Source organism: Anguilla rostrata, chromosome 17 (assembly GCF_018555375.3).
Source record: "Anguilla rostrata isolate EN2019 chromosome 17, ASM1855537v3, whole genome shotgun sequence".
Lineage (NCBI taxonomy): Eukaryota > Metazoa > Chordata > Actinopteri > Anguilliformes > Anguillidae > Anguilla > Anguilla rostrata.
Window position 1 is genome coordinate 20,632,317 of NC_057949.1, and position 25,824 is coordinate 20,658,140.

The 25,824-nt window shown below is 49.1% G+C and overlaps 2 protein-coding genes across 7 annotated transcripts; one reads left to right on the plus strand and one right to left on the minus strand.

Moving 5' to 3' along the window:
- Positions 1-115: 115 nt before the first annotated feature.
- LOC135244195 (MHC class II regulatory factor RFX1-like) lies at positions 116-19,293 on the minus strand. 4 transcript variants are annotated; one of them, XM_064316465.1, is made up of 19 exons: positions 19,134-19,293; positions 15,211-15,580; positions 14,058-14,167; positions 12,816-12,911; positions 12,134-12,436; positions 11,377-11,474; positions 10,545-10,920; positions 9,576-9,757; positions 9,270-9,389; positions 8,907-9,028; positions 7,743-7,861; positions 7,529-7,638; positions 7,227-7,378; positions 6,836-6,933; positions 6,424-6,573; positions 5,710-5,918; positions 4,695-4,848; positions 4,342-4,387; positions 116-4,247 (listed from the first exon to the last, which is right to left on the minus strand). In XM_064316465.1, exons 2-19 carry the CDS (start codon positions 15,557-15,559, stop codon positions 4,087-4,089), a joined length of 2,955 nt encoding a protein of 984 aa, XP_064172535.1. In that variant the 5' UTR covers positions 15,560-15,580; positions 19,134-19,293; the 3' UTR covers positions 116-4,086. The 4 variants fall into 4 exon arrangements, with proteins under 4 accessions (XP_064172535.1, XP_064172534.1, XP_064172537.1 ...); XM_064316464.1 differs by having other exon boundaries at positions 10,491-10,920; XM_064316467.1 differs by lacking the exon at positions 12,134-12,436.
- LOC135244196 (relaxin-3-like) lies at positions 14,253-25,568 on the plus strand. 3 transcript variants are annotated; one of them, XM_064316472.1, is made up of 4 exons: positions 14,253-14,579; positions 23,023-23,094; positions 23,188-23,361; positions 25,001-25,568. In XM_064316472.1, exons 3-4 carry the CDS (start codon positions 23,199-23,201, stop codon positions 25,294-25,296), a joined length of 459 nt encoding a protein of 152 aa, XP_064172542.1. In that variant the 5' UTR covers positions 14,253-14,579; positions 23,023-23,094; positions 23,188-23,198; the 3' UTR covers positions 25,297-25,568. The 3 variants fall into 3 exon arrangements, with proteins under 3 accessions (XP_064172542.1, XP_064172541.1, XP_064172540.1); XM_064316471.1 differs by lacking the exon at positions 14,253-14,579 and having other exon boundaries at positions 21,734-23,094; XM_064316470.1 differs by lacking the exon at positions 14,253-14,579 and having other exon boundaries at positions 21,737-23,361.
- The last annotated feature ends 256 nt before the right edge of the window (positions 25,569-25,824 follow it).

Here is a 25,824-nt window from a genome sequence, read left to right on the forward strand (position 1 = left end):
TTAAAAAAGAAATTACACCACCCCCACCACCAATTTTGAGTTGGAACATTCCCATCAATGCAGTCACTGGTTCTCCATCAGTTTTTGACCATTTAATTTTGTGTGGGGACAAGGGGTGTGTTTGTGTGTGTGTGTGTGTGTGTTTTGTTTACGTGTGTACGTGCCTGTGTGTGTGCGTGGTTACATGTCTTTGTACATGTGTGTATGCGTGATTGAGTGTGGGGTGTGGATGCATGTTTAATAGTGTCCGTATGGATGTATACTTGCAGATGCATATAATTGTGTGTGTGGTATATGGCTTTGTGTACTATGGTACATGGTACGTTTGTGTTTGGTCGTGATGACTGTGTCACCCACATGGGACCTCCTTGTGCTCCAACTCCAACCTTGTGCTTTGATTGCTGTTTTTGTCCGGGAAAGGAAAGATTTATTTTTTTTGTTTTCCCCATTATTTCTTGTTCTGAGAAGTCATGATGTTATATATTGTATGCTTGGGTTTTACTTTTTACTGCTTGTTTTTAAAAACTTCACAAATAAAAGATGATATTGAGACCTCCCAGTTTTTCTCCCCTGTGAGACTTTGTCAGTCCAGCCCTGTGTGCGTACGTGTGTACTGTTGGATGTCTGCATGGGGGTTCGGGTTTTTCAGTGGAAGATCCAGTCGAGTTGGGGTGCGGAGGCCGGTTCTGTTCTGGAATGACGTGTACCTGGCCTTATCTGTAGCCACTACCATAGAGAGGGCGCTGCTAAGATTTAGCTCAGCCTTTTCAGGTCTTGTTCCATTTGAGGTTTTCCTTGGGTGGGGACTTTCTGCAAAAACCCGTTTTTGCATTCCTGTCTTTGAAGAGGTGCGCTGATCTTTGGAGGGGAAGGCACCACTGATTGTTACCATAAACCAACCAGGTGGTCAGCCTAACATCAAACATTCTCTAGATTCTGAAAAATTCCATGTCCGTTGGTCTTCTGAAAATTCCTGTACTATTTCAGTGAGCCTTCCAATCGCCAGGGACTCCTGTTACGAACCAGAGCCTTGTGTGTTAAGGAAAGGAAGATGGAAGATGGAAGCAACTATCCACCGTCTGGTAAGGCCATAGAAATATATGTGCTTTTACTGCCACCACAGTGCATGCATGTGTGTGTGTGTGTCTCCGTTACTTCTGTGACTGAGGATTCAAGTTTGTGTGGTCATAGCTGCGTTTGTGGATATTCCAGTGTGTGTCATGTCACCTTGGTTACCTTAGCGTTTCTAAAAGTCTGTGCCACTTCCTGTCTCACACCACACGTCTGAGAGAAATTCACGTGTTTGCAGTGTATTGTCGTTCTGTAAACGCCTTCACATGGGTTTCCCCCCTCAACTTGTCACTGACACCAGGCACTGACACCGTGGTCCGTACCGCACTGAGGTGAGAACTCGCATGGGGTGGCCTGCTGTGTGCAAAATCCTCTACTACAGGGCAGCTGTGAAGCTGTGTTTTTTTTTTTTTTGGCCATGTCCCACTTGGGATACAAACTTGCAAACCCCAGGGCTGAGGAGAGTGCTTTGTCCATCCCTGCTGCACTCTATCCACCTCCTTTCGCTGGGTGTCTCGTTTGTTCTCGTTTTCAATAGAAGCTGGCATTATCACGTCACTGTATGGAGGAGAGTGCAAAATAAAAGGTCTTTGACACAGTACAATTTTAAAAATTCTTAATTTATATCTCTTAAAATTAAAAACATCTGCATTGCATTCTATAACCTCCAAAGGCACAAGCATTCTCTCGGTTGTCCATATTCTTAAAACACTTTCCCACATTCCCAAGTTTTTTTTTTCTTCTTTTTTTCTTGCACCGTTAGAAAACGAAATTCAGCTCTTAAACGATGTACACATTAATACAAAAAAAAACAACAACAAAAAAAACCACCATTCGGTTGCGATCCTTTGAAAGGTATCGGGAGGATCTGAGTGATATGTTGGATCGGTGCTGGCAGGCGTCGAGCCCTCTGAGGAGAGGGTTAATTCATGCTGGTTTGAGCCCCTTCCATGACCGCTAAAAGGACCGTACACTGCGCCAATCTGTCCGCTGTCACCGTGGCGTTAAATTACTATGGAAACCGAAAATCGCAGAACCGGCAACGATAATGACTGTAACAAAGTGGCAGTGGCAATGTCCTGTGACTCAGAACCAAAGTTTTGGCCGAAAGGAAAATGCTATTTTATGAACAAGACCTGTGTGCTTGTGTGACGGGGGCTGGGGGTGGTGGTGGTGGTGGTGGGGGAGTCATCTATGCTTATTCAGCCATATAGTCAGTCAATCAGTCTCTGTCTCTCTCTCTCTCTCTCTGATGAAGGAAAGGAGGTGCAGAACTGTATCGGAACGGCACTCGTCTCTCATCAGGAGCACAACGTCGGTAAGCGCTTCCATTTTACAGGCTCCGATACTGAAGAGCTGTGCACAAACGCACAAACGCATTAAAGTCCACCCCCCCCCCCCTTTCATGAGCTGCAGGCCTGTATTACACGGTTAAAACCAGCATGGAGTGACGGCAATGTCAGCCAAGGCAAGAAAAAAAAAAAAAAGGATACATTTGGCACAGAAATGGAGTGAAATTTAAAATCGTAACCGGTAACGAAACACAATGCGAAAAGGCAAACGGCAGAATGAAACGTCAGAAATGTCAAGACCGCGGTCGCTTCGCTTGGAAGCATGAGGGCAAACTGGAGAAGACGCGCGCGCACACACTCTCTCAGACACACACACACACACACGCACACAACAGGGAACACAGGCTTCTGTGTCAGACACACGTGACTGCTTATAAACACCGTTCCTTGCTTTCAGTGGCTGTTTTAACCCTAACGGCCAACCCCTTGGGAAAACGCAGCGCGCGGACGAGACGCCTCTGGCCCTTCTGCTGCTCGGAGCTCTGCGGCGTCACCGAGGGGACTGCCACAGCGGCGTCATCCGAACCCTGTCCTGAGGGGACGGACAGCGAGCCGAGGGCACGGAGATGTGGCCGGCTGGACACCGGGCGCACTGAAGTGGGTCAAACGCTTTCACAAAAAAAAAAAGCCACAAGATTGACTTTGAATGTACAGTTTTAAACTAGGGAATTCACAAAACCCGCTGATATATTTATATTGGCAGCGGTAGCCAAATATCTCCCTGGAAACTAGGTGGCGGCGCTGGCCAGACGAACGCAGACGACGTGACCGGAGACGCCCTCGGACACCAGCACAGGGCGACGCCCCAAAGGCACGCGCCAACACAGACGGCACAGGACGGGATCACGACACCGCACGGACAACACGCTTACGGCCACGCCCACCCGCGGGCCAGCACGCCACGCCCACCGCCGCGCCGATAGGCTGCCAGGCTTTGACTGACACGGCCCCTCTGCTGCGATTGGCCGGGTGTGACTCCAGACCTTAATGTATGTATCAGGCAGGGTGTCCCCAGTTTCATTAAGTTAATAACCGTTAACCCACCTTAACCGTTTTCAAAGCTAGTTCACTGCGCACTCAACGGCGGTGAGCATTCCAGACTGGTCCCCAGGGACAGTTTGTAGGGACATGCTCCTCTTTTTCTGTGATTGGACAGGTTCTTGTACCTCAGACTGATAGGCGTAGCAGTTCCGGGACAGACAGAGAAGAGGGTTGGGGTGGGGGGCAGGTCTCTGACGGGACCAGGGGAGACAACTGTCAAACGGTCAGTTCAGTGTGTGTGTATGTGTTGCTGGTGTCAGGGAGTGTGTCCATGAGACACTGTGAGTGGTACTGCCACTGCTGAATGTGAATGTGTGTGCATGCCTACAGTCACGGTTACCTCTGTGGGTGTTCTAGTGTATGTATGTATGTATGTATGTGTGTGTGTGTGTGTGTGTGTGTGTGTGTGAGAGAGAGAGGGACAGTGTATGATGTCACAGTAGCCTCTGTGCATGGACACTCCAGTGTGTGTATGAGGTCAGAGAGGCCACAGTGGGTGGACATTCCAGTGTGTGTGTGTGTGTGTGTGTGTGTGTGGTCATAGTAGCGTCTGTTTGAAGGTTTTCCAGTGTATGAGTGAGGTGATAATGACCTCACGGGCAGGTATTCCAGTGTGGGTGTGTCAGTTGTCGGGCTGCCCGGTGTTGAAGAGCACTCTGGGGTCGACTCTAGCCAGCTTAGCAGGAGGCTCCAGAGATTCCACTCCAAGACTGGCCGAATCCGAGGGGAGGGACAACTCCTGACACTCATCGTCGCTCTCCTCTTCCTCCTCCTCCTCCTCTTCTGGGGCACGCAATGAAAGGGAGAGGAGAGAGTTTTAGCATGGAATGACCCACAGAAGGGGACTATGAGACCTTTGACCTTTAGGGGACGCTACCTTTGTCAGGGTCCAGCGTGCCCAGACTTCGTCCCAGGCTGGCAAACTGTGGAAGGAGAGGAGTTTGTCAGCATTTTATAACGGTCTCCCAGTCCTACTGCTGCGCACTGCCCCTTTAACGAGCAGGTTTTCTGGAATGTTTTTTTCAAAATACTAAGTCGGTGTTCTAGAACTCCACTGCTTTCAGTGACCAGGAGTGATTGTTACATCAGCATTAGAATGTTCAGTTTAGAACATTCTAATCACATTGTGTTCTTACACCTTAAAGGGGTAATGTGCTTCATCCTGCTCTGTCTAACCCAGCACGCTTAAGGCAGTGGGCCCTAAAGGAATGGCTGTCTGCGGCGCGGTACCTCTCCCATGACGGCGATGGCGGTCTCCCCCTTGGCCTGCGCCACGCGGTGCTCTATCAGGTAGTACATGTACTCGTCGTACAGCAGCCGGATCAGGTGGAAGGAGCCGAAGCTGGCGGCGCTGCGCAGGGTCAGGTCTCTGATCACCATGGAGCTGAGGGAGAGAGGGAGAGAGGGCAGGGTCAGGTCTCTGATCACCATGGAGCTGAGAGAGAGAGGGAGAGAGGGCAGGGTCAGGTCTCTGATCACCATGGAGCTGAGAGAGAGAGGGAGAGAGGGCAGGGTCAGGTCTCTGATCACCATGGAGCTGAGAGAGAGAGGGAGAGAGGGCAGGGTCAGGTCTCTGATCACCATGGAGCTGTGACGCAGAGGGAAGGCCAACCGATCAGTCCACATTCGGTAAAAAAACCCCAAAAATCCGTTCAGGCTCCACTCACACAGGCAGACAAAATTGCGTGAGAGAAACTCCTTTTCTCACCCAGCCAGTGAGCTCACGTTAATAGTAAACCCTGATCACTCCCTGCCAGTAAACCCTGTTCACAACACAGCCCACCATTTGGCACCGATGAGTGAAATCGCAGGAGAATAAAGGCTGTACAGAGTCTGGATTTCCTGTCTCTGTTCAGTCACACGTGCAACAGAAAAGCTGATACTGGTCAGAGGGACTTTACCACGTAGACCTTGAGACTCCTACAATTTACCACAAGTTTTTTTTCCCCCCCCAACAAACAATTCACAATTTTTGTCATTTGGCAGAACCAAAGCAACGTACAAAAGCAAACACCATCAGAGCTATAGTTGGGGAAAGTTACAGTCATATATACAGTCAAGGTGCTAGCTTAAGACCTGCTAGATAAAGGGAGATTGCAAGTGTTTGAAGAGACGGGACAGCCAGCTGGTCTGATTGGAGCACACGGTGTAATCGCTGTCTGAAGACAGGAAAGGGCGGTACCGTTCGCTGCTCGCCATGCCGGTGTGAGCCAGTCGTTTAGGCCACGCCCCCTCTGGCCCTCACCTGTAGAAGGACCACTTCAGCAGGAAGAGCTTGGCGGCTTTGGGGAAGGCAGGGCTGGCCTGGTAGGGCTTCAGGACCTGGGTGACCACCCCGTCCAGCCAGGCGGCCCACTGCTCCAGAGAGTTCTGCTGCTGCAGCGTCAGCTTGAAGTCCTGCTCTAACCGCTGCACCACCCGGTCCTCGCAGCGGCACACCCACGAGGCCTGCTCCTGAGGGGCGCAGAGGGAGACCGTCCAATCACCGGTCGCTCACTGGCATGGCAACCAATGAGGTAAGCTCCCGAGAGATACCACACACAGTCCCTTTTATAGCTAGACCACTACCACACACACTCCCTTTTACAGCTAGACCATTACCACACACCCCCTTTTACAGTTATACCATTACCACACACACTCCCTTTTACAGCTAGACCATTACCACACACACCCCCTTTTACAGTTATACCATTACCACACACAGTCCCTTTTACAGTTATACCATTACCACACACAGTCCCTTTTACAGCTAGACTATTACCAAACACACAGTCCCTTTTACAGCTAGACCAGCACACATTAACAGCTGAACCGCCAGTACACAATCAGCACTACAGGCAGCTCTGTCCCTGCTACAGACAGACAGACAGACAGGCAGGCAGACAGACAGATAGACAGGCAGACAGACAGACAGACAGGCAGACAGACAGACAGGCAGACAGACAGGCAGACAGACCTGCACGTTGGCGAAGTCCACGCGGTTGAGGTCGCTCAACATCTGGTTGATCTGCGCCGTGTTCTGCAGGACCGCGCGTGCGGCCTGGGCCAGGTGGTTGAGGGAGGTGTACCTGCGCAGCGTCTGCGCAAACGCACCTGCTGATGTCACCTGGTGGGGGGGGAGAGGGGGATCGTGAGAGAGAGCTGACCCCGACACTCCGTTCACAGGGACGAGCGGACCCCTGCCTAAACACAGCCTGGCCAATGGGATGGTTCTGGGGCGGGGCAGCCTCTCATGAAACAGGTGGGTTTTAAGGGGAAGGCAGACGGCGCTGTAGGCGAGCTCCCGGTTACAGGCACAGCTCACCGTGTCTCACAGTGTGGCACCGCTACTCCCGGTAAACGTGCGCTCGTTCGCTGAAATGACAGACCTTGATGCGGAGCATCTCCTCAGGAATGTTCATCATGGCGTTGGACAGCCAGCTCTCCAGGCTCTTGGCGAAGTTTCGGATGGCTTGTGTTAAGGCACCTGTGGGACGTGGAGGGGGAGGTGAGTTCAGAAGCACCGCCTACAAACCTGAATGTAAACTGATTTCGGCTGTGAAACTGACAAAGTGGTATGGGTGGAATGAACTGACCGGTGGATGGAGGCTTTGTGTAGTGTACACTCATTATGGATGAGTGATGGATGTAGGATGTAGGGTGCGTGTAGTGTACACTCATTATGGATGAGTGATGGATGTAGGGTGCGTGTGTAGTGTGCACTCACTGGGGATGAGTGAAGGATGTAGGGTGTAGGGTGCGTGTGTAGTGTGCACTCACTGGGGATGGGGCGCAGCACGTCGGGGATGAGGATCTCCACCAGGCCCTGGTACAGCGTGTTGTCGCAGTCTTTGCTCCAGCGCAGCACCGGATCGTACTTGCACAGCATCACCAGGCAGGACTTGGGCAGCCGCTTCTCCGACTCGTCATGGCTGGGCCAGTAACACAGGGATGGTACACTGTGAGCACCCTGTGTGTGATTGGCTTACACTGCGAGTGCCCTGCGGGTGACTGGCTTACACTGTGAGTCCCCTGCGGGTGATTGGCTTACACTGTGAACACCCTGTGTGTGATTGGCTTACACTGTGAGTGTTCCAGTGTCGCTGGCCTGGTTCTCACTGAACCTCCAGAAGGTTTTCCACAGCGTCTCCACCAGAGTAAACTGCAGGTTAATTATCACATCCAGGATGGCCTGGTGGGGAAAGGAAAGAGGGTAGTCTGACAGTCACAGTTACTCTGAGGTACAGAGTTATAGTCAGTTATTCTGCGGTAGTCTTGCATTCACAGTTACTGTACCTCGCAGTGCTCCCTGTATAGCAGCTGGTAGTTCTTAATGTGCTCCAACTCAATCCCATCAGGCAGTGCTTTGCCCTGGAGGTCGATGTCGGGGAACTCAGGGAGGGCGCGAGAGGCATCTGGTCACAGGTGGGGAGAGATCATCACTCAGGGGAGTGCGCCTGTGCGTGGAGTCAATCACCCCGGCCTTCCCTAGTGACCCTAGTGCGTGGAGTCCATCACCCCGGCCTTCCATAGTGACCCTAGTGCGTGGAGTCCATCACCCCGGCCTTCCCTAGTGCATGGAGTCCATCACCCCGGCCTTCCCTAGTGACCCTAGTGCATGGAGTCCATCACTCCAACCTTCCCTAGTGACCCTAGTGCATGGAGTCCATCACCCCGGCCTTCCCTAGTAACCCTAGTGCGTGGAGTCCATCACCCCGGCCTTCCCTAGTGACCCTAGTGCATGGAGTCCATCACCCCGGCCTTCCCTAGTGACCCAATGCATGGAGTCCATCACCCCGGCCTTCCCTAGTGACCCTAGTGCATGGAGTCCATCACCCAGGCCTTCCCTAGTGACCCTAGTGCGTGGAGTCCATCACCCCGACCTTCCCTAGTGACCCTAGTGCATGGAATCCATCACCCGGCCTTCCCTAGTGAACCCAATAGAGTCATCACAGGCTACTAGTGACTAGTGCAGAGTCCATCAAGCCCTTTTAGGACTATCGGGTCTAACTTCTAGTATGGATGAACCACCAGTAAGTGACCACTGAAGATACCGGCAGGACTTTAAGGAGCTGGTGCCTTCTAAGCATTTAGTTTTTTATATTTTAAAAAGGTGATTAAGAGTGGACTACAGTCAATATTTTGTTAAAATTCTGCTCTCTCTTCAGTAAGTGTCTTTGGTCAATACTTGGAACAGCTTGCCAGGTTATGTATTAAAGCTCAACACCCTATTTCACAGAGCGCTCAATAAACAGTAGACACAATGGCGAGCCTACATAGGCTGTATGGTCTGTTCTTGTCATCAAACATTCTTATGTTACTATGTGGTGGAATATTGTTCTGCCTCCCCAAGGTGAGTCAGAGAGCAAATGTGATCATAAGACCAGACTGAAGTCCGGAGTCTTAACAGCAGTACCAGGGTGGTGATTCTGCTGTGAAGTGTGAAATCTCTCTGCTCACCCAGGAACTGCTGGTACTGCTGCACCTGGGCACTGATGTCAGAGAGACCCCCTCCCTGCTGCTGCCCCGCCCCCAGAGCCATCCCATTGGTCATCCCCTCCACCTTCTGCACTGGCTTTAATCTGGACCGGAAACAGGGTGAGAACAGTCAGTCAGAGGTACAAAGCACTGTCTGTCATTCGCCATCAGACACAGACAAACTGACGGACAGACAGGCAGACAGACACATAGACACACAGGCAGACAGATAAAACAGGCAGGCAGACGGTGACACCCTGACAGACAGACACATAGACAGAGACAGAGACACACAGAGACAAACAGACAGAAAGACAGGCAGATAGAAAGACAGACAGACGGAACCTCTGTTTTTGGGAAAAGGGCTGCTGTCTCATGGCCAGGTGCTGCTGGTCTTCCATCAGTCTGAGCAGGGAGGAGCTGGCTTTGATCCGCAGCCCGTAGTAATGGTACTTAGAGTTCCCTCTGAAACACAAGCAGACTGGAAGCTTTCATCACTGTGCTAGTGTGCAGTGTGGGTAGTTGCCGTGCGCAGGGCAGGATGGGTGGTTGCCACGTGCAGTGCAGGGTGGATGGTTGCCGTGCGCAGTGTGGGTGGTTGCCACGAGCGGTGTGGGTGGTTGCCATGTGCAGTGCAGTGTGGGTACTCACCGCGTGCCCAGCCTCCGTGTTTTCAGGCCCATGAAGACGGAGCGGATGAGCTTGCCGAAGGACGCGGCGTTGACGGGCTCCAGCTTCTGCTCCTGGCAGTGCAGCAGGTAGTGGCAGTACAGCGTGGAGCGCGGCAGGCTCACGCCCTCCGCCGTCTCGTAGTTATCCAGCAGCCACTGCACCTGGGGGCGGGGCACAGCGAGGTCACACACCCCACCCTGCACGTGCACACACACACACACATACAAATGCGCACAAAAACATGCATGCACGGAGGGCACACGCGGCCTTGCTTATACTCACTCTCACACGCACACACAGGTCACACACCTCCCTGCATGAGTACACGCACACACACAGACTTACACTAAGTGGTGTGCCGTGACATACAATCAGGGTATGCAATGAAACCTGCCCTCAAAGGTTAGTCAGATATCATGAAGAGACACACCTGTCACAATGGCAAAAACGGCACTGGAATTGGCTGTCGATTCATGTTTCGCTTTCATATTCACACTTAAGTAGCACAGTTAATCATACACATTAAGCCTCTGGATAAGGAGGGCATCCGCTTTCGCTCCCATGCACTGTGACACTGAATGGAGACACGGTCGGGTCTTCGACTGACGCGAATGAGATGTTTGCTCGGAAAGCGAAAACACAGTCAAAGCCGCCACGCGGCACTGCGGCCACCAGGCTTGCCTGATTCATCAGCGTTTATTCGCTCGCCCGATACACAGCAGCGAGCTTGCCTCATTAACGAGGACAGACTTCAAGGAAAATTCTAGAGAGAGAGAGAGAGATGCGACTGCGCTTTAACTGTGCTTTCCGAAACGGACTGAGTGAAGATGTCATGACGGACACTCCCGGACACGATTGGACGGGGATTCGGGGAGGCGGGGTTTCGCCGCATACCTTTTTGTCTGCCGACGGCACACTATTGGCTTCTCCCTCTGTCAGTATACTCACGGTGGCGGGAGACGCGCGGGTGTTCTGCGAGTAGCTCTGACCGGCGGCGCTGCTGCCCAGCACGTACCCCCCCTGGATGACATAGCTGCCCCCGCCGCCGTTGCCCCCCCCTCCTCCTGCACCGGCGCCGCTGGGAGCGGCCCCCGCCGCCACCGCCTCCCCCACGCCCGCGCCGGGCGCCGCGCTGGCCACGATCTGCCCCGCCCCCGACACGAACATGGACACCGCTCCCCCCGCGCCCGTCGTCACCGCCACCGTTTGAGAGGTCGCCGGGGTGACGACCTGCGACCCCGAGGTGGGCGGGGCCTCATAGTAGGTGGTGGCACCGGTCTGGGTGTACAGGGGGGTGTCTGTGTAGGTGTAGCTGCCAGATCGTCTGCAGAGTAGGCAGATGAGAGAAAGGGAGAGCGAGAGAAATGGTGGTGGGGGGGAAAGGGGTTAGAGGAGAGAATAAAACCCAAAAAATAGGGGAAATGGACATTTGAGTAACACAAACATTTTCACCATATCATTTAAAATGGCATACGTTACATGTTACACACCAGCCATTTAACAAGCCCAAGCATGCCGAGCCAGTGCAGATCCAGACATGAATTCACAAGCGTCTTCCTCCAAAGTACGTGACAGTGCCTCTTATCAGACTGCAGCTTACAGGCTAAGCTCATGAAACTTGGACAGAAACAGTCTGATAAGCAGCAGTGCTTGGGAGGAGAACAGCCGCAGACTCGAAAATGGAGAAAGAAAATGGAGTAAATAGAATTTAAAACCCACAGCCCCACTCGGCAGCCCCAGGGGGTTTGGTGCTGAATTAGGCAGGGACGTGGGGACTCACATGGTGCTGGTGGTATAGCTGGCCTCGCCCCCCTCAACGTACTGCACCTGACTGGTGTACACATGCTGTACTGGGACCTGCTGGAGCTGCTGCTGCACCTGGGAGACACACGCACATACACGCACACACACACGCACATGTAAAGTAATTAAGTGGCCCTAGATAAGAGTACCCACTAAATGCTCTAATATCATTTATCATGGTAGTTCCACAATGGGGGGGGGGCTGGGGGAATTTCCATGGGGTTTCCAAGGCCTGTGCTATCTGTGCAGCTAGCATGACACAGATAGCATGTAAGAACATTGGTATCAGTAAGCCACAGGCTACAGTAGTGTGGTGCATAAATCAGTAATGCTAACCCGCAGAATTCCTATGACGTGAGATATGTCGTGTACATATATCAGTAATGGTAATCCACATGGTGCGCATAGCCTGATACGGGCCATGGAAATTCATATGTGGTGAAAACTGAATGGCGTCTCCTATGGCCACTGGACATCATCGTCATACGAGCACTGATGCGTTCCCTCCGCTCCTGGCCTGACCTTCCCTATCACCCTCCTCTTCCTCGCTTTAATTATTTATGTTCCTCCTAGACCCCCCCCCCATATGGGACCTATCACACATCGCCAGCCCTGGTACCCATCTCCCCGCTGTGTCCCGAGCACCCTGCCCTGGGATTCGAACCCGCAACGTTCTGGTTTCGCGACTGGCTGTTATCAGAGCGGCGGACCGCGCGGCCGGCTCCCTGACGTACTCTGTGGCCGGTGAGGGGCCCCCACATCAGGCTCGGGTGCGAGGCCAGCCCTGGGTCCAGCGGGCAGGGGGGCGTGTCCACGTTCCAGCCCAGCGGGAGGGGGTGGAGGGGGGCGGGGGAGGGGAGGGGGATGAGGAGGAGGGGGGCGGAGCCGTCTGAGCCGTGGCCCATGCCGCCCGCCAGGAGGAGGGCCCGGCCGCCTGCCTGCGGGTCCGCGTGTCTGTCCCACGCGTCTGTCCTCCGTCTCTGTACTTCTCCTCTCCCTGCCTCTCCCGCCATCTCTCCCTGACTGACCTGCAGGCTCTGTAACCAGGGGAACGTCAGATACCGCTACAACCGCCTGACCTGCGTCCAGCGGAAACCTGCGCCCTCAAGAGCGCAGAAGCAGGTTTTTAAAAAAATGTTATTTTCAACATTCTAAGTCAGTGTTCTAGAACTCCGGGAAAAAATCTGCACGTGTGAGAACTCTGTGTGTCAGTGTGTGGGTGCGCGTTCGGTCACGCAAACGTCTGAAGCTGTGTAAGGATACGTGTGCGTGTGCCTTTTTGTGTTTATACACGTGTGTGTCTGATTGTGAGTCAGTGTTGATGTTTGTGCTTGTGCTCTTGTCTGTCAGTGCGTTCATGTGAGTGTGACGGTACGTATATGTGAGAGTGTGCGTGTGCGTGAGTGTGTATCTCACCTCCTGAGTCAGGTGCACCGGCTGCAGGCTGGTCACACTCAGCTGAGCGCTCTGTCCAGTCTTGCCCGCCTGAGATGCTGCTTGCACCACGGACCTCTGTGGGCAGGAGATGCCAATCAATCAGTCTCATCTCCGTATAGCACCCTGCATGCTGAAGTGCCCGCAGGCAGCGTGCAAATCATGACAGGAGGGTGTGGCCGCAGGTAATCGGATTTGTCTAGGAGTCGTGACTGGCTGTGAGCCTGAGGAGGGCTCTGCATGCCCAGCTTATAAATCAATCGGCCAGTCGCCCAGCAGCAGAGGGGCACATCTCTGCTCAGAGGGGCTCTCACAGCACGCACAGCCCGATCTGCAGCATCACAGGCGGCTGCGTGTGTGTCCGCAGAACGGAATACAGCGCACGCCACGTTTCCGAATCCGTGGTTAATGGAAAATTCTGAATTTCATTTATTATGAATTCAGACATGTTTGATTGCGTCTTCCTGCGGGGACCCTCGACATTGCACTTCTTCCTCCGCAGCTCGGCCGGTGCGATGGCTTGATGAGCGTTTGTTTTGCTCCCGAGCGTTTGCTTCGATCACCGCAGTTCATTTCCGATTCAATTCATTCTTGTTCTCCGTTTTTTTATTTAGTTTAATACTCTCTTGCGTTTTTGGGGTTCAGCGTGGTGGATTGGTTGCAAGTAATTCACGTCGCCCCCTGAAGGCACAAGGCGTCATTGCACGGGTTTTCAGCCCCAGGCTGCAGCTGTGCTTCAGGAAACCGAGGAAGGAAATGAAGTTTGCCTGAGGTGGAGGAAACGCCCCCGTGTAAATCTGCACTGACAGGCTAGAACCGTGCGAATCATATGTTTCTGTTCACAACGTCTGCCTATGGGGCACACCCAAAAAAGCCCAACTCACAGCAAGCCTCCCTTACAGGTTTTCTGCATTTAATTATTCATTTCATTTCAGCGTGCATGCTCAACACACAACGTTCCCGGTCGTCCCATTCCTTAAGACCGGAGCTCAAAGGTTACTGAGGTAAGAATGATCCCTTTTTCCTGTGCGTCAAAGCGTGTGTTTAGAGCGAAGTTCAAAGTACACAGGCAGGCCGTGGGCTGGAGTAGCTTGCTGTCTGTACTGTTGGCCCGCTCACTTCCACGCTAATGAATATTCATGAGTATTCGGAGCTCAGAGACCTGATAGGCAGACTGCTCACCTGCAGCTGAGGTGTGTTCTGGGGGGGGGGGGGGGGCCTTACCTGCTGGGCTGTCTGCACCTGCTGCACCACCTGCGTGGGCACCCCAGTCTGCACCCCCACTGGAGGGGGGCTGGAGTCTGACACTGAATCACTGGAGTGCAAGGAGCCCTCTGGAAGAACAGAGAGAGAGCGAGAGAGAGATGGAAAGAGCGTGGGAGGGAGGGAGAGAGGGAGGAAGAGAAAGGGGAACAGGGAGAGGGGGCACAAAAAAGGAGAAACAAAAGCAGAAGAGAGAGGGAGAGGGAGGGAGGGCATAGATAGAGAAGGGAAATGGAGAGAGAGAGAGAGAGAGAGAGAGCACAGTCACATGTAGAGTACAGTAGTGGCACAGCCTCCCATACTGCTCACACACTATCAGGTAAACATCCACATGCAGGCCCAACACCAGCCCTCCCATTTCTACACTTCCCGGTGAAACACGAATTAAAGAAGCGGATGTTCCTGGTGGAAGAGTGCCGTGCCCAAGCTGAGCTCACAGGCTGGGAGACACAGTCCAGGGACACAGCCACATTCTCAGGACAGGTGAGAGAGGAATAGGCCCTGCAAGACCCTTCCCCTCCCCTTCACAAATAAGTATGAATAAAAGGGGAAGTACTACTGTAATAAGAAGACTGAGAACAGAATTGTAAGAAAACAAATGAAATTGAGAAAGAAACAGGAAACTAAACTAGATCATGAATTGTAGAAGAAACTGTTTGCTTGCAGAAGGCTTGAAAGATATTGTTAAAATAGCCTTTTTGTACTTCCTTTTTTGTAAGGCTGTAAAAAAAGGACATTACATTCTTCCAAAATCTAAAACTGTTCTGTCTAAGCTTGTTTACAGCCTAGCACAGCTACAGTGTCCCGGGTTAAATTTCGCACTCCTCATCTCTGTTCTTGTCAGAACAGCTCAACAAATGGCAACCGCTGTCATTATCTGCTGTGCTGAGGCACCTGTTTTATCCCAGGAGGAGCTTCCTGCTCTTCCAAACGCTGAGGACAACAGGCAAACATGACTTTCATTATACTTTTTCATAGCTAATGCTGAGTAATCGGTAAAATAATGAGTGATTTAAGTCATCGTCCAACTGTGTGTGTGTATGGAAATAGTCACGCACGCACACACGCACACACACACACACCACCTTATCTGTGTGGTTCAAAGGTCTCTCACCTGTAACTGTGACTACGATGTACTGGGGCGTGGCCTGGACGTTACTGGACTGAGAGGGGGAGCCCTGGATCTCCGCAGTGACGTACTGTGTCTGGGCGGGGGCGGGCTGCGTGGGGGTGGTTTGGGGCCCTGCCGTGGTCTTCTGAGCAGGGGGCGGGGCGGCCGGGGTGGGGGGCGTGCTCTGTCCTGGTGTGGGAGGGGTGGCGGAGGGCTGGGCCGTGGCAGTCTGCAGCTCCGCAAGGAACTGCGCTGGGGCGGTGGGCGGGGACTGCCCGGGCGCCACGCTCACGGCGCCCCCTTGTTGCTGGGAGGTCGGCTGCAGCTCCCCCACGTAGCCTGGAGTCGCCATGACAACAGCAGGGACTCCACTCTGATAAAAAGAAAGAGGAAAATAAACAAACACGAATGCAAGCGTGTGCATGCACACACAGTCATACACTTGCTTGGACACACACTACTGCACGGTCTTGACTGGACCCAAGACTTTGACCTCAAACTCGACCCAGGAATGCCCAGCGTGCATTCTCAGCCCGACCCGACTCAAATAACACCGATCATCAAATGTAACGCCATATATACCACTTTAGCCCCGAATATAATGCTCTTACAGTAAGATTCCGCTTATTTAATGCAGAAACTATAGTCTATGGTACAGTTCAGCCTATTTCCGTTCTCCCTCATTACGTAACCTATATTTCAAGCAAAAGCAACATGACCCTTTATTATTTCTCATGAACAAACACACAAATCCTCAGTATGAACAACCAAATTGCACTTCATGATGCTACCAAACCAAAAGGACTTCACATAGGCACAGGAGGGTTCCGAAAATTTCTAAGTAGCCAGCTTGGTGTGTTGGCAGTGAGGAGAGAAATTGTTCTGCTGACATAATTTTTACCAAATGAATTTGCAAGCATCAAATATGTGTCTAAAAGAAGCCGGCCAAACAGAAGTCCGTAGTCAGCCACTTAGCTGACAGCAGGCGCTTGGGGAACTCCTTGTAGGCACCCTGAATAATTAAAGGTAGGTATGTACGCTATGTAATATTGATCTTCAGCCTTCTAATTTCCAAAACTGTGCATACTTAAGCCAGGCTAATAGGCTATTGCCCAATTAGCCCAATATAAGGAGACTACAGAGTAGCCTGTGTGTCTCCTCCCAAAAAAAAAATAACTTCATGGTCTGATGACACTCACCAAAATGTGTACCATGAAAACTACCAGGCACCTAAATTTCAACATAATGGATTTTCCATCAGTCAGCAGTTTTTCTGTTCTTTGCTATGGTACAGCTGATAGAAACCCGGTATGTAAGGGCTTCAGAACCACTTAAAATCATAAGGTGATTGTTTTTTGACTGGCATCGGTATTTGTGGGAGTAGTTGGGGGGCTTATTCCAAAAGATTATTTCATTGATTGGAATGGAGGGTACTCCGGTATGGAGAGAATGTTGCCGGGGGGGGGGGGGGGTGAGAGAAGTGAAGGAGGAACGGGGGAGGGAAGGGACAGAGCTGGTTTCTTGTTACCTGTAATGCGATCGCAGCCATTAGATATGCGACCGCAGCGGACTACGGCTCTGTTCGTGCTGACCTGCAACAACGGTCCATGTTTACGGGAGGGGGTGCCCTCTGGTGCTAGTCTTTCTTAGAACACACTTCCAATTTACCCTTTCAGAGCTGGAAAAGTTACATTTGAAATTAGTTTGGTAGGCGGGGGCGGTTCTCCTCCACGGCCCCCAGTCCACATTGGGAGATTGGGATCCTACCATTTGATGGTGGGATAAGATGGCTCACTAGTTAACCTATCCAGTTTTTAAAAATAGACACATCATTGGCAAAGAAACACTTATTTTTACTTCTCCTTGGCTCTCACTGTAAAAAAAAAAAAAAAAAGTGGACATGCATGTTTAGTGGTCAATGCTGCAACTCTAATTCCCCTTTCTATGCTTCTATATCTGTGAGTAAGAAAGGAATACAAGACAGAAGACACACAGTCAAATAGTGGCATACAAGATTTAATCTAATGGGGGGGGGGGGTGAGGGAAAGAGTGTAAAGTTACTTTCACTGACACACAGACAGAGAAAATTGGGTCTTTGTGGGGGTGGGGGGGTATGAGAGCCCATGAGATTCATAGCGCTCAAAGATGTTTCAAAGACGCCTGAGAAAGTGAGTCACCCACCAGTTGAGGTCCAAATTTCCCATCTTGCGAAACGCAAGGATGGTTTGCGCAAGACGCATCTAAATCGGACGCATTTATAACGGGAAGGGAGGCCAGGAACGTTACACTGGGGTAAACCTATTCTAGGAGAGATGTGGCTTCATGGTCTGTCCGCCTCTAAACGGAACCAAGGTTTACATTTTTAAAACGTGGCCTCGTTTCCAGCTTGAGTCTGGTAGGTCAGATAATGGTATGAGGTGAACTCCCAGCCAGTGACAATGTCACGGCAAGTGCAAGTGTTAGCGCTGTAAATAACGCCAACCAGAAAAGATATGCCAAGAGAAAACTGCATGCAGCTTGAAAATCCGAAGTATCTCTCAATCAATAACGACCATGCAATAATGAGACTGCCACGATGAACAGAATGAGCTGACACTCTGATTTTGGCGTTTCTTTAACTGAATAACGTTAAATGCACAAGTTAAGCAACTTACTGTTTGCGTCATTTTATGAACAGACATATCTGGGTTGCTAGTGCGTTTAGCATATAAACTGCCAGACCCGAATTTAATTCAAGAAAATCGTTTATTTAACACACAGCTTCAATGAAACAAGTAGATCTTCAAGGGTGTTTTAGTTAAAACTTTCCATGCAGTACATTTCATTATTCAAAATTCATTAGTTAGAACGACTTTATAGGAGATCGGTAGGATTTTCTTTCACTGGGATACACTGTCATTTTTCCTGACCAAACCACCCCATCACATTATATCACTCGAACGCATGCACTCGGTCGACCCTTGGCATTCCCCCTACATTAGGATTTCCCCTGTCAACCTCCATTCCAATGGAGCTGGTGGCGCTGAAGTTAAGCCAGAATACACAACGTGGTTCGTTTCTCCTCGCATACTCTGCGCACTCCTCTCTGATTGGTTCAAGAGCCATACTTGGCAATACAGTCCAATGATAGAAAAGTGCGAATTGTATACGAAGAGAGCCCACAGTGCAACAGCTGCAAGAGAGCTAACCCTATTCGGATTCGTTGCCTCAGATGCCAGTCACAAACATTCCTCTCTCAGCAACACCTCCAGCATTTTAGCACCACCCCCTTATTTGAACAGCTTCATTTTCACGGGTTTCACTTCTACAGATGTCCGCGGCATGATCCAGCAAACGTATGCTTCTCGGAATTTCGTTGTACTGACAGAAAACTTGTAAAAAGTAACGCCAGCAAGTTCCACCACAATTGCCAGGGCTGCAGCCACTGCAGCGATTCGATTACCTCGCTCTACCCTGTTGTCCAAAGGAAGGACGGAGATATCAATAAACGAAATTAAACGGAAATTAGAGTATCAAACCTGGTTTCCTTGTCAAAGTTAACAATTTACACGGTTACACAGTGTCAGTGCCCCCTCTGAAACGGTGACATACACTCGCTGTTTGTTTCAAGTATTAACAACAAAACTCACGTTGCAACTAAAAGTACAGTACTCTCACGTATTCCGACAACCGCCATTTTGTACCCCAGTCACGGATTTGACATCGTCATAACAACCGCCTGGTTCTGGAGAGTGTCTTCTACTAAGCATACTGCCTTCGGACCTCCACCTTGCTAGACACTTTTGCTCATTTAGCCAGCCAGCCAGCTAGCTAGGGTGGCTACGGGCTAACTAGATACAGAAACAACAGTCGGGAAAACACAGCAGCGTTCTTCACAATGTTTTTCATTTCAAACATCAGAAGCCAAACAAGTAAAGTTTTTTCACCTCTGATTTCCTTTGAATTTTCCCTCGGATTTTTTTGTGTATTTTAATTTTTTTAAGAATCGGGTTGTTGTTGTTGTTGATTTTCGTTGCTGGGTTCTTGTCGCCAGGACTACCGTGGCTATGGCGCTTCGTCCTCACCGGGGCAACTGTTGCTACCCACCCGATTTAATCCCACCCTCTCTTTCCCTCTGATTGGCTCTATATGTCAAACGCCCTAGAATTATATTTCTGCAATAGGAGCGCCCCATTTGTCAATAAATAGCCTTTCGTGCCATTTGTTATGTCCTCTGTCTATCATCAACAGCAATTGCGCAATTGAAATAACACACCCCGTAAACCCTTAGCAATTGGGATATATAACTGTCAATCTACTGCTACTGTTGCTATCGCATAATTTGTGCCTAGCGGTTGGAATATTCGAAGTATCAAACATAGCGAATATTCCGCGGAATAAAAAAAAATATTCCTCTAGATAAGAATACATGCATTCCTTAAGCGAGGACTATTCTCCACCACCCCAAATAATTATTATTAAATTATTCTTCTCTAATTAGTGTTGTCGAACTATGCTGTCCTACTGGAGGAATAATTTAAACAGATAGATTTACATGTACTTGCATGCAAAAAAAAAAAGTAATGCTCGCATTGTTTTTCCGTTACTGTCTGTATCCTGTGCAGAGATGCTCACGTTGTTTTTCCTATTGGTTTTCATATTGGTTGTTGTCGTGTATCTTAATGCATTGCCTTGGAGAATTACTGCCACGCACAAATCACCTATTAACACAAAATATACGGAGTACAAGCTTACAGAGCCATCCTTGTGCAACATTCCCCACCACAAAATAAAATACTGGTGAGCAGAAAATATGAAAAAGGTGAAGGCCTCCATGCCCTCCATCCTTTCTCTCAAGCATGTGTGGGCAGTTAGCGACGAGTACAGTTAGTTACTATGATTGTTGAGTCGAAAGAAGTGTGAACGTAGCTTTTGTGTCTGATGATCTGTGGGAATGGCTGGGATATTGTTGGCGCTTTCCTGTACCACTACCAGTTAACCATGCCTAATTTGCAAAATGTGTAAAATAAATAAATATACTACTCCCTTTGCTGGAAAATGGCTACATACATGTACATATTGTAAGGTGTTTACACAAATCTGGAATACTCTGAAGAACAGGAAGCACATGTGAAACTTGATTCCCCCGTCACATGCTGTACACTTACAAGCTCTAGAGCAGAGCTGCCCAACCCTGTTCCTGGAGATCTACCGTCCTGTTGGTTTTCACTCTCCAATCCTAACAAAGCATAACCTCATTCAACAGCTGGAGATTTTGTTGAGCTGCTAATTAGTATAATCATGTGTGTAAATTTAGGGTTGAAATGAAAACAGACAGGACAATAGATCTCCAGAAACAGGGTTGGGCAGTCCTGCTCCAGAGTTTACATAAGTATCAGCTTTACTGTTCAGTAATACACGCACACATTCAAAACACATAAATACACCTCCACACACCCATGCCTACACAAAGGCATCCAAAGTTGCAGCTGAGGGGGAGACCACGGGTAAGACTGAGAAGAAGGGCTTTCCATTGGCATGTCATGCTGCTGCGCTCTTAACCCCCGCCAATGGCTCGCAGACAATGTGAAAATTAATCGCCCCCGAATATCTTGCCCCAAAATGCCACGTCGGAAGCATCTGTTTCGGCATATTAATTACAATGTTATTGTTGCACTGGGGAATGAGGGACCTTTGCCGACGTGGTCACCCAGATAGGGCCCAGGATCCCATTCTCTGCTTCCTCTGATAGCGCACGCGTTCCCCTGTTATCTGCCAGCCTAAATGTCACAGAATGCTCCCCGCTTCTGTTCTGGCGTGCCCAGCCCACCGTGACGGCCGCCCTTCTGCCCCCCTGCGCTCCCCAGTTCTGTGCGTCAACGAGTAGAGGTGAGGGAGGCCTGTGTGGAGGGGCACCAAAGAATTAAGGAAATAATAGTATGTGGCAGGTGAGCGATGAATACAGGGAAGGGGTAGATGAGGACAGAGAGCTGAAAGGGGCAGTATGGAGGGAGGGGGTGCTGGAGGGGGACGCCGGGTAGATTGGGTAAAGTTAGAGACGTATATATATATATATTTTTTGCCATTTTCTCTCATTTTCTCCCCAATTTAGTCGTTATACCAATTACCTGTGTGTATCACACAATCCTGGTCGATGCGCTATCCTCTGTCGGCCTGGGAAGGGTGTAGACTACCACATGCCTTCTCTGATACATGTGGAGTCGCCAGCCGCTTCTTTTCACCTGACAGCGAGGAGTTTCACTGGGAGAGTGTGCAGAGGTTCACTGGGAACACATGCAGAGGTTCATGCTATCTCCCCCAGATCCCCTCCCCGCTGAATTAGTGACCAACCAGTAGGAGTCACTAATGCAGCGATCAAGACTCATACGCTCACCGGCTTCCCACCCGCGAACACTGACAATTATGTTCGTAGAAACATCTGGCCAAGCCAGAAGTACCAGGTTCAATCCCCGGCAGCGGTGGTAGGAGAGTGCTTATACCTCTACACTACCCAGGCGGCCCTCACATATTTTAACAGGAAGATTTGCATCAAGCCTTCATTGAGCCAAGTCAAATTATGTGTGTTTTTCCAGAAGGTAGTGAAACTTGTTTGCCTGAGATTGCATTATGTTTGGTTCCAAAGTCCACAGAATGACACTTTGTGAAGATCTACAACAAACTGCATGGCCCTCAGCAAAGTATTTAAGGTGGTGCAACTGGCCCTGTAGGACCTCATCAACATCTCAATAACTAAAACATAACTGAAAATGGCGCACGCTGATTAACCTTCATATTATGTCATCCATTTTGTTATGGGCAACATTGAATTGAATGAATCTGTTCAACACAATCAAATAATCCTAAAGCAGTGAAATGTTTTAATTTTGCCCTTCACAGAGAACAAATATAAGAGCATTTATTTAAAACTCTATATTTAATAACAGCTGTTGAACATATTTCCTTTCAAATAAATATTTGAATTTCAAAAAAACTTCAACAAATTTGATGTAACCATTTTCAGTAATAAAATATATTTTTTCCAGTTCATAAAGGTGGCCATAAAACATTAAATGCAACATTAACTTTGTATACAAAGTGTGCACAGACATTCTGTAACACAGCTTTGGGTGAACACACTCCATCTAAGTTCAGGACTCCAAAGGAGTAAACGACACTTCCACTTTCTCTAAGAAAAATAAGTTATCCAGTATTTCAAGTACATTAAAAACTGAAATGGGTTAAATTGACAGGCAACATATTAAGAGGGTTAAAACAAATGGTAAGCCCTGCCCAACATTTCAGTGTTCAATTCTGTGAAGAACTCATGCCTGCCAGTACAATAAATTTGTTTTGTTGTATATTTCAATGAATATGGGTAAGGTATACAAAGTTTCTTGATAAATATTATTTATTTTACCGAACTTATCCATTTATTATCCAACATACATCATAGCATAAATCAAAACGCAGCTAAAAAGGAATTTATAATATAGATTATGTGTAACATATAACTGTATAATAGTATATTTCTGCATAGCCACAGTATGCCTTTGACATGTGTGTATATGACTGTATTGTCCACAGTTCAAGTGTGCGTAATGGGAGAGTAGGTTGGAGATAACAGAGGCGAGGAAGAGGGGGGTCAGCGAACGCAAATGTCTTCCTCGATCAGATTACAGCACACTCTGACTTCCCTACGCATTTGAGCATTGTCAACAAATTGCAGAACCTTTGCTTTCCACATTGTCTCTGTAAAGGTCCCTGTCTATCTCTCTTGGCTATCTGTGACTCTCTCAACCAGCCAGAGTGTGACCATGTTGTGCTTCTACCTTGCAGAGCCCTGAAGCCCAGTATAAATAAGACTCCGGGGGCACACGAAGAGTCACAACGCTCTCCAACGCCAAAAGGGTGAAGCGACACACGGCGCTTGCTCCGAAAGAAGCCCAGAGAATCGCCACTGAATCTCTTTGTGATCCAGACTTCTCTTCTGCACGATTTCAGCCCGCGCCGAGATGTGGAAAGCAGTGCTGCTGGCCGTTTGCCTGTTGGTGTCCAGCGTGCAGGCCTTGGAGGGGAACCCCACGTATGGGGTCAAGCTGTGTGGCCGCGAGTTCATACGAGCAGTCATATTCACCTGCGGGGGTTCACGGTGGAGACGGGCAGTGAGGGGTGCAAGTGAGTCTGTCCATCTATCTCTAAACATTTGCCTCATATACTCTCTGGTCTCACCTTTTTATCTTCATTTCATTCTATCTGCTAATCTACCTTTATTTTAGTTGGAATTGAAAGATTCTCTCTTGCAACTCTCTTCCAATGTGCCTCTCGGTTTTCTTTGGGTTCCAAGGTTTATATTGCCGTGTACTCTACCTGTAGAGTCTGGCTATTTTTAAAAAATTTATTATTATGATTATTAAGTAGGATAACAGATAACAGCTCAGTTCTCAGGGTCTACCTAATGGCTCACACTGTTAAAGGTTCAGGAAACTGAAATTTGTGAATTCTTTGTTGATGTGTTGTTTTAATACTTTTTTGCATTCACAATTGGCTGAGAAATAATTTTAAATTATGCTTGCAAAACAAAAAAAGGTATAAAAGCCGGTGCTGAAATTGGCTTGCTTAACTAAATGCCAGGTTTTGAGTGGGCGGGGTCTTAGTTACGTGACAGAAACCTTAAGTCCAGTGAAATCCTTTCTACATCTAATTATGTAAATGATGCTCTTCCCGCTTTTGAGCGGGTAAAGAGGCCAAGTTGACCATGCTCGAGCATTGCCCCTTCTCTGGATGCAGAGAAAGTAATATGCTTTTTTCTTTTCCCAAAATTGAAGGGACCTGCAAGAAATGAGGTTTATTTCTGGAGCCCATGGGCACTGCAATATTACAATACTCATACAGTTGGTATTTGCAGTGCTCATTTTTGTCCGGAACTTGTCGCAGAACATGGTGAATTGGTAAGTCGGCCAACCATTAGCTAGTGACAGTTAAATAGCTTTCACGGTTAGACATGTAGAATCAAAGATGTAGTATAATGGGTAAGGAACTGGTCTGGTAACCTAAAAGTAACAGATTTGATTCCTGGGTGGGACAATACCGTTGTGCCCTTGAGCAAGGAACTTGCTCAAGGAACTTGCTCAACCTGCATTGCTTCAGTATATATCCAGCTGTATAAATGGATACAATGTAAAAAATAAATAAATAAAAAGTTGTGTAAGTCGCTCTGGATAAGAGTGTATGCTAAATGCCTGTTATGTAATGTAAAGACTTTCTTTATTCAGGTGTAATGTCTGGAGTATGAGACTGCTATAGAGTCTAATGTTAGTGTACAGTAGATCAGTGTTACAAGGTTATTACACATTGAATGATCTTCTGGTTTAAGTATACGATGGTAAAGCCTAGTTTATGTTGTTTTCTTTTGTTTTGTCTGGAAGTGTAAGGTTACTGCATGGGAAAATCTGGTCTAACTGGCTCTAACCTAGCTAGCAATGAGAAATGGTTCACATATGAGTATCTCCCGAATCACATCTGTACAGGCCTGACTTAGGAAATGTGGCGTGATGATAAGTAGCTGAGACCATGTGCTTCAGAGGACAGCATATGCTTGTCTGCACTTTCCCATGACATAACATGATGATATAACGATAACAGAGGCTGCAGTGAGTATGGCAGTATGAGCGTTATTGGACATTACAAACTGAGGAGAAAAAGCGTTAACATAAAAAAGCTTATCTGCCTTGATGATCTGGGGAACTGAAACGTGATGGACTGTACAGGAAATGGTGCCTCTCTGTTAAATCCTCCCGCCCACCTTTCTGTTCAGGTGACCTTCCGCAGGACCCTTTCTCAACCCATGATGACGAGGCCTCTGACAGCTGGAGCACAGACTCCATCCCTGGACTTTCCTACCCGCAGCTGCCCGAGATGGAGGCCCCAGGTTGGGCCAGAGACGGGCGCGAGGGGGCCTTGCTCAGCCGGTCGGCGCGTTCCCTCATGTCTGAGGAGGTGCTGGAGGCCCTGCGGACCTCGGACAGGAAAGGCCGTGACGTGGTGGTGGGGCTGTCCAACGCCTGCTGCAAGTGGGGCTGCAGCAAGAGTGAGATCAGCTCGCTGTGCTGAGAAGAAGTCCCTTGCTCTCGCTCTCTCATCCTTTCTTTCCTTCTGCCCGATCCCTCCTGTCTTTGAGGAGCGACACACGCCCTCTGAGCAGATATAAATATTATCTTCTCCCATCTTGCTCTGCCTGTATGAGGAAGGAAATGAGCATTCCATTAGGAAGGAAGGTCTTGCTGTTAGTCCCCTCCCCCCATGCTCTGGTGAGAACAATGCTGATACCACAGTATGTTAATTGTTGATCAAATTTTAATAAAGCAGTTTTTTTGGGAATTGTATGTTTATAGTTGTTGTGTGTCTATAATAAAAAAAAATGCAAGTTTGTCTAACAGATTGGAGATGAGTACATTTTAAAATGTTGTATCGCATAGTCTTAAATTGTGTCATTTCTGTGTTGGTGTACAGTGTGACTTCACATTTTAGGACAGATGACTGAGCCACATGCTTATGAGGAAAGCCATAAGTCCCTTCACAATATGGTTTGCACTCTCCTGTGCGTCCCGCACAGTGGGGTTCGTCCATTACCTTGGGTGG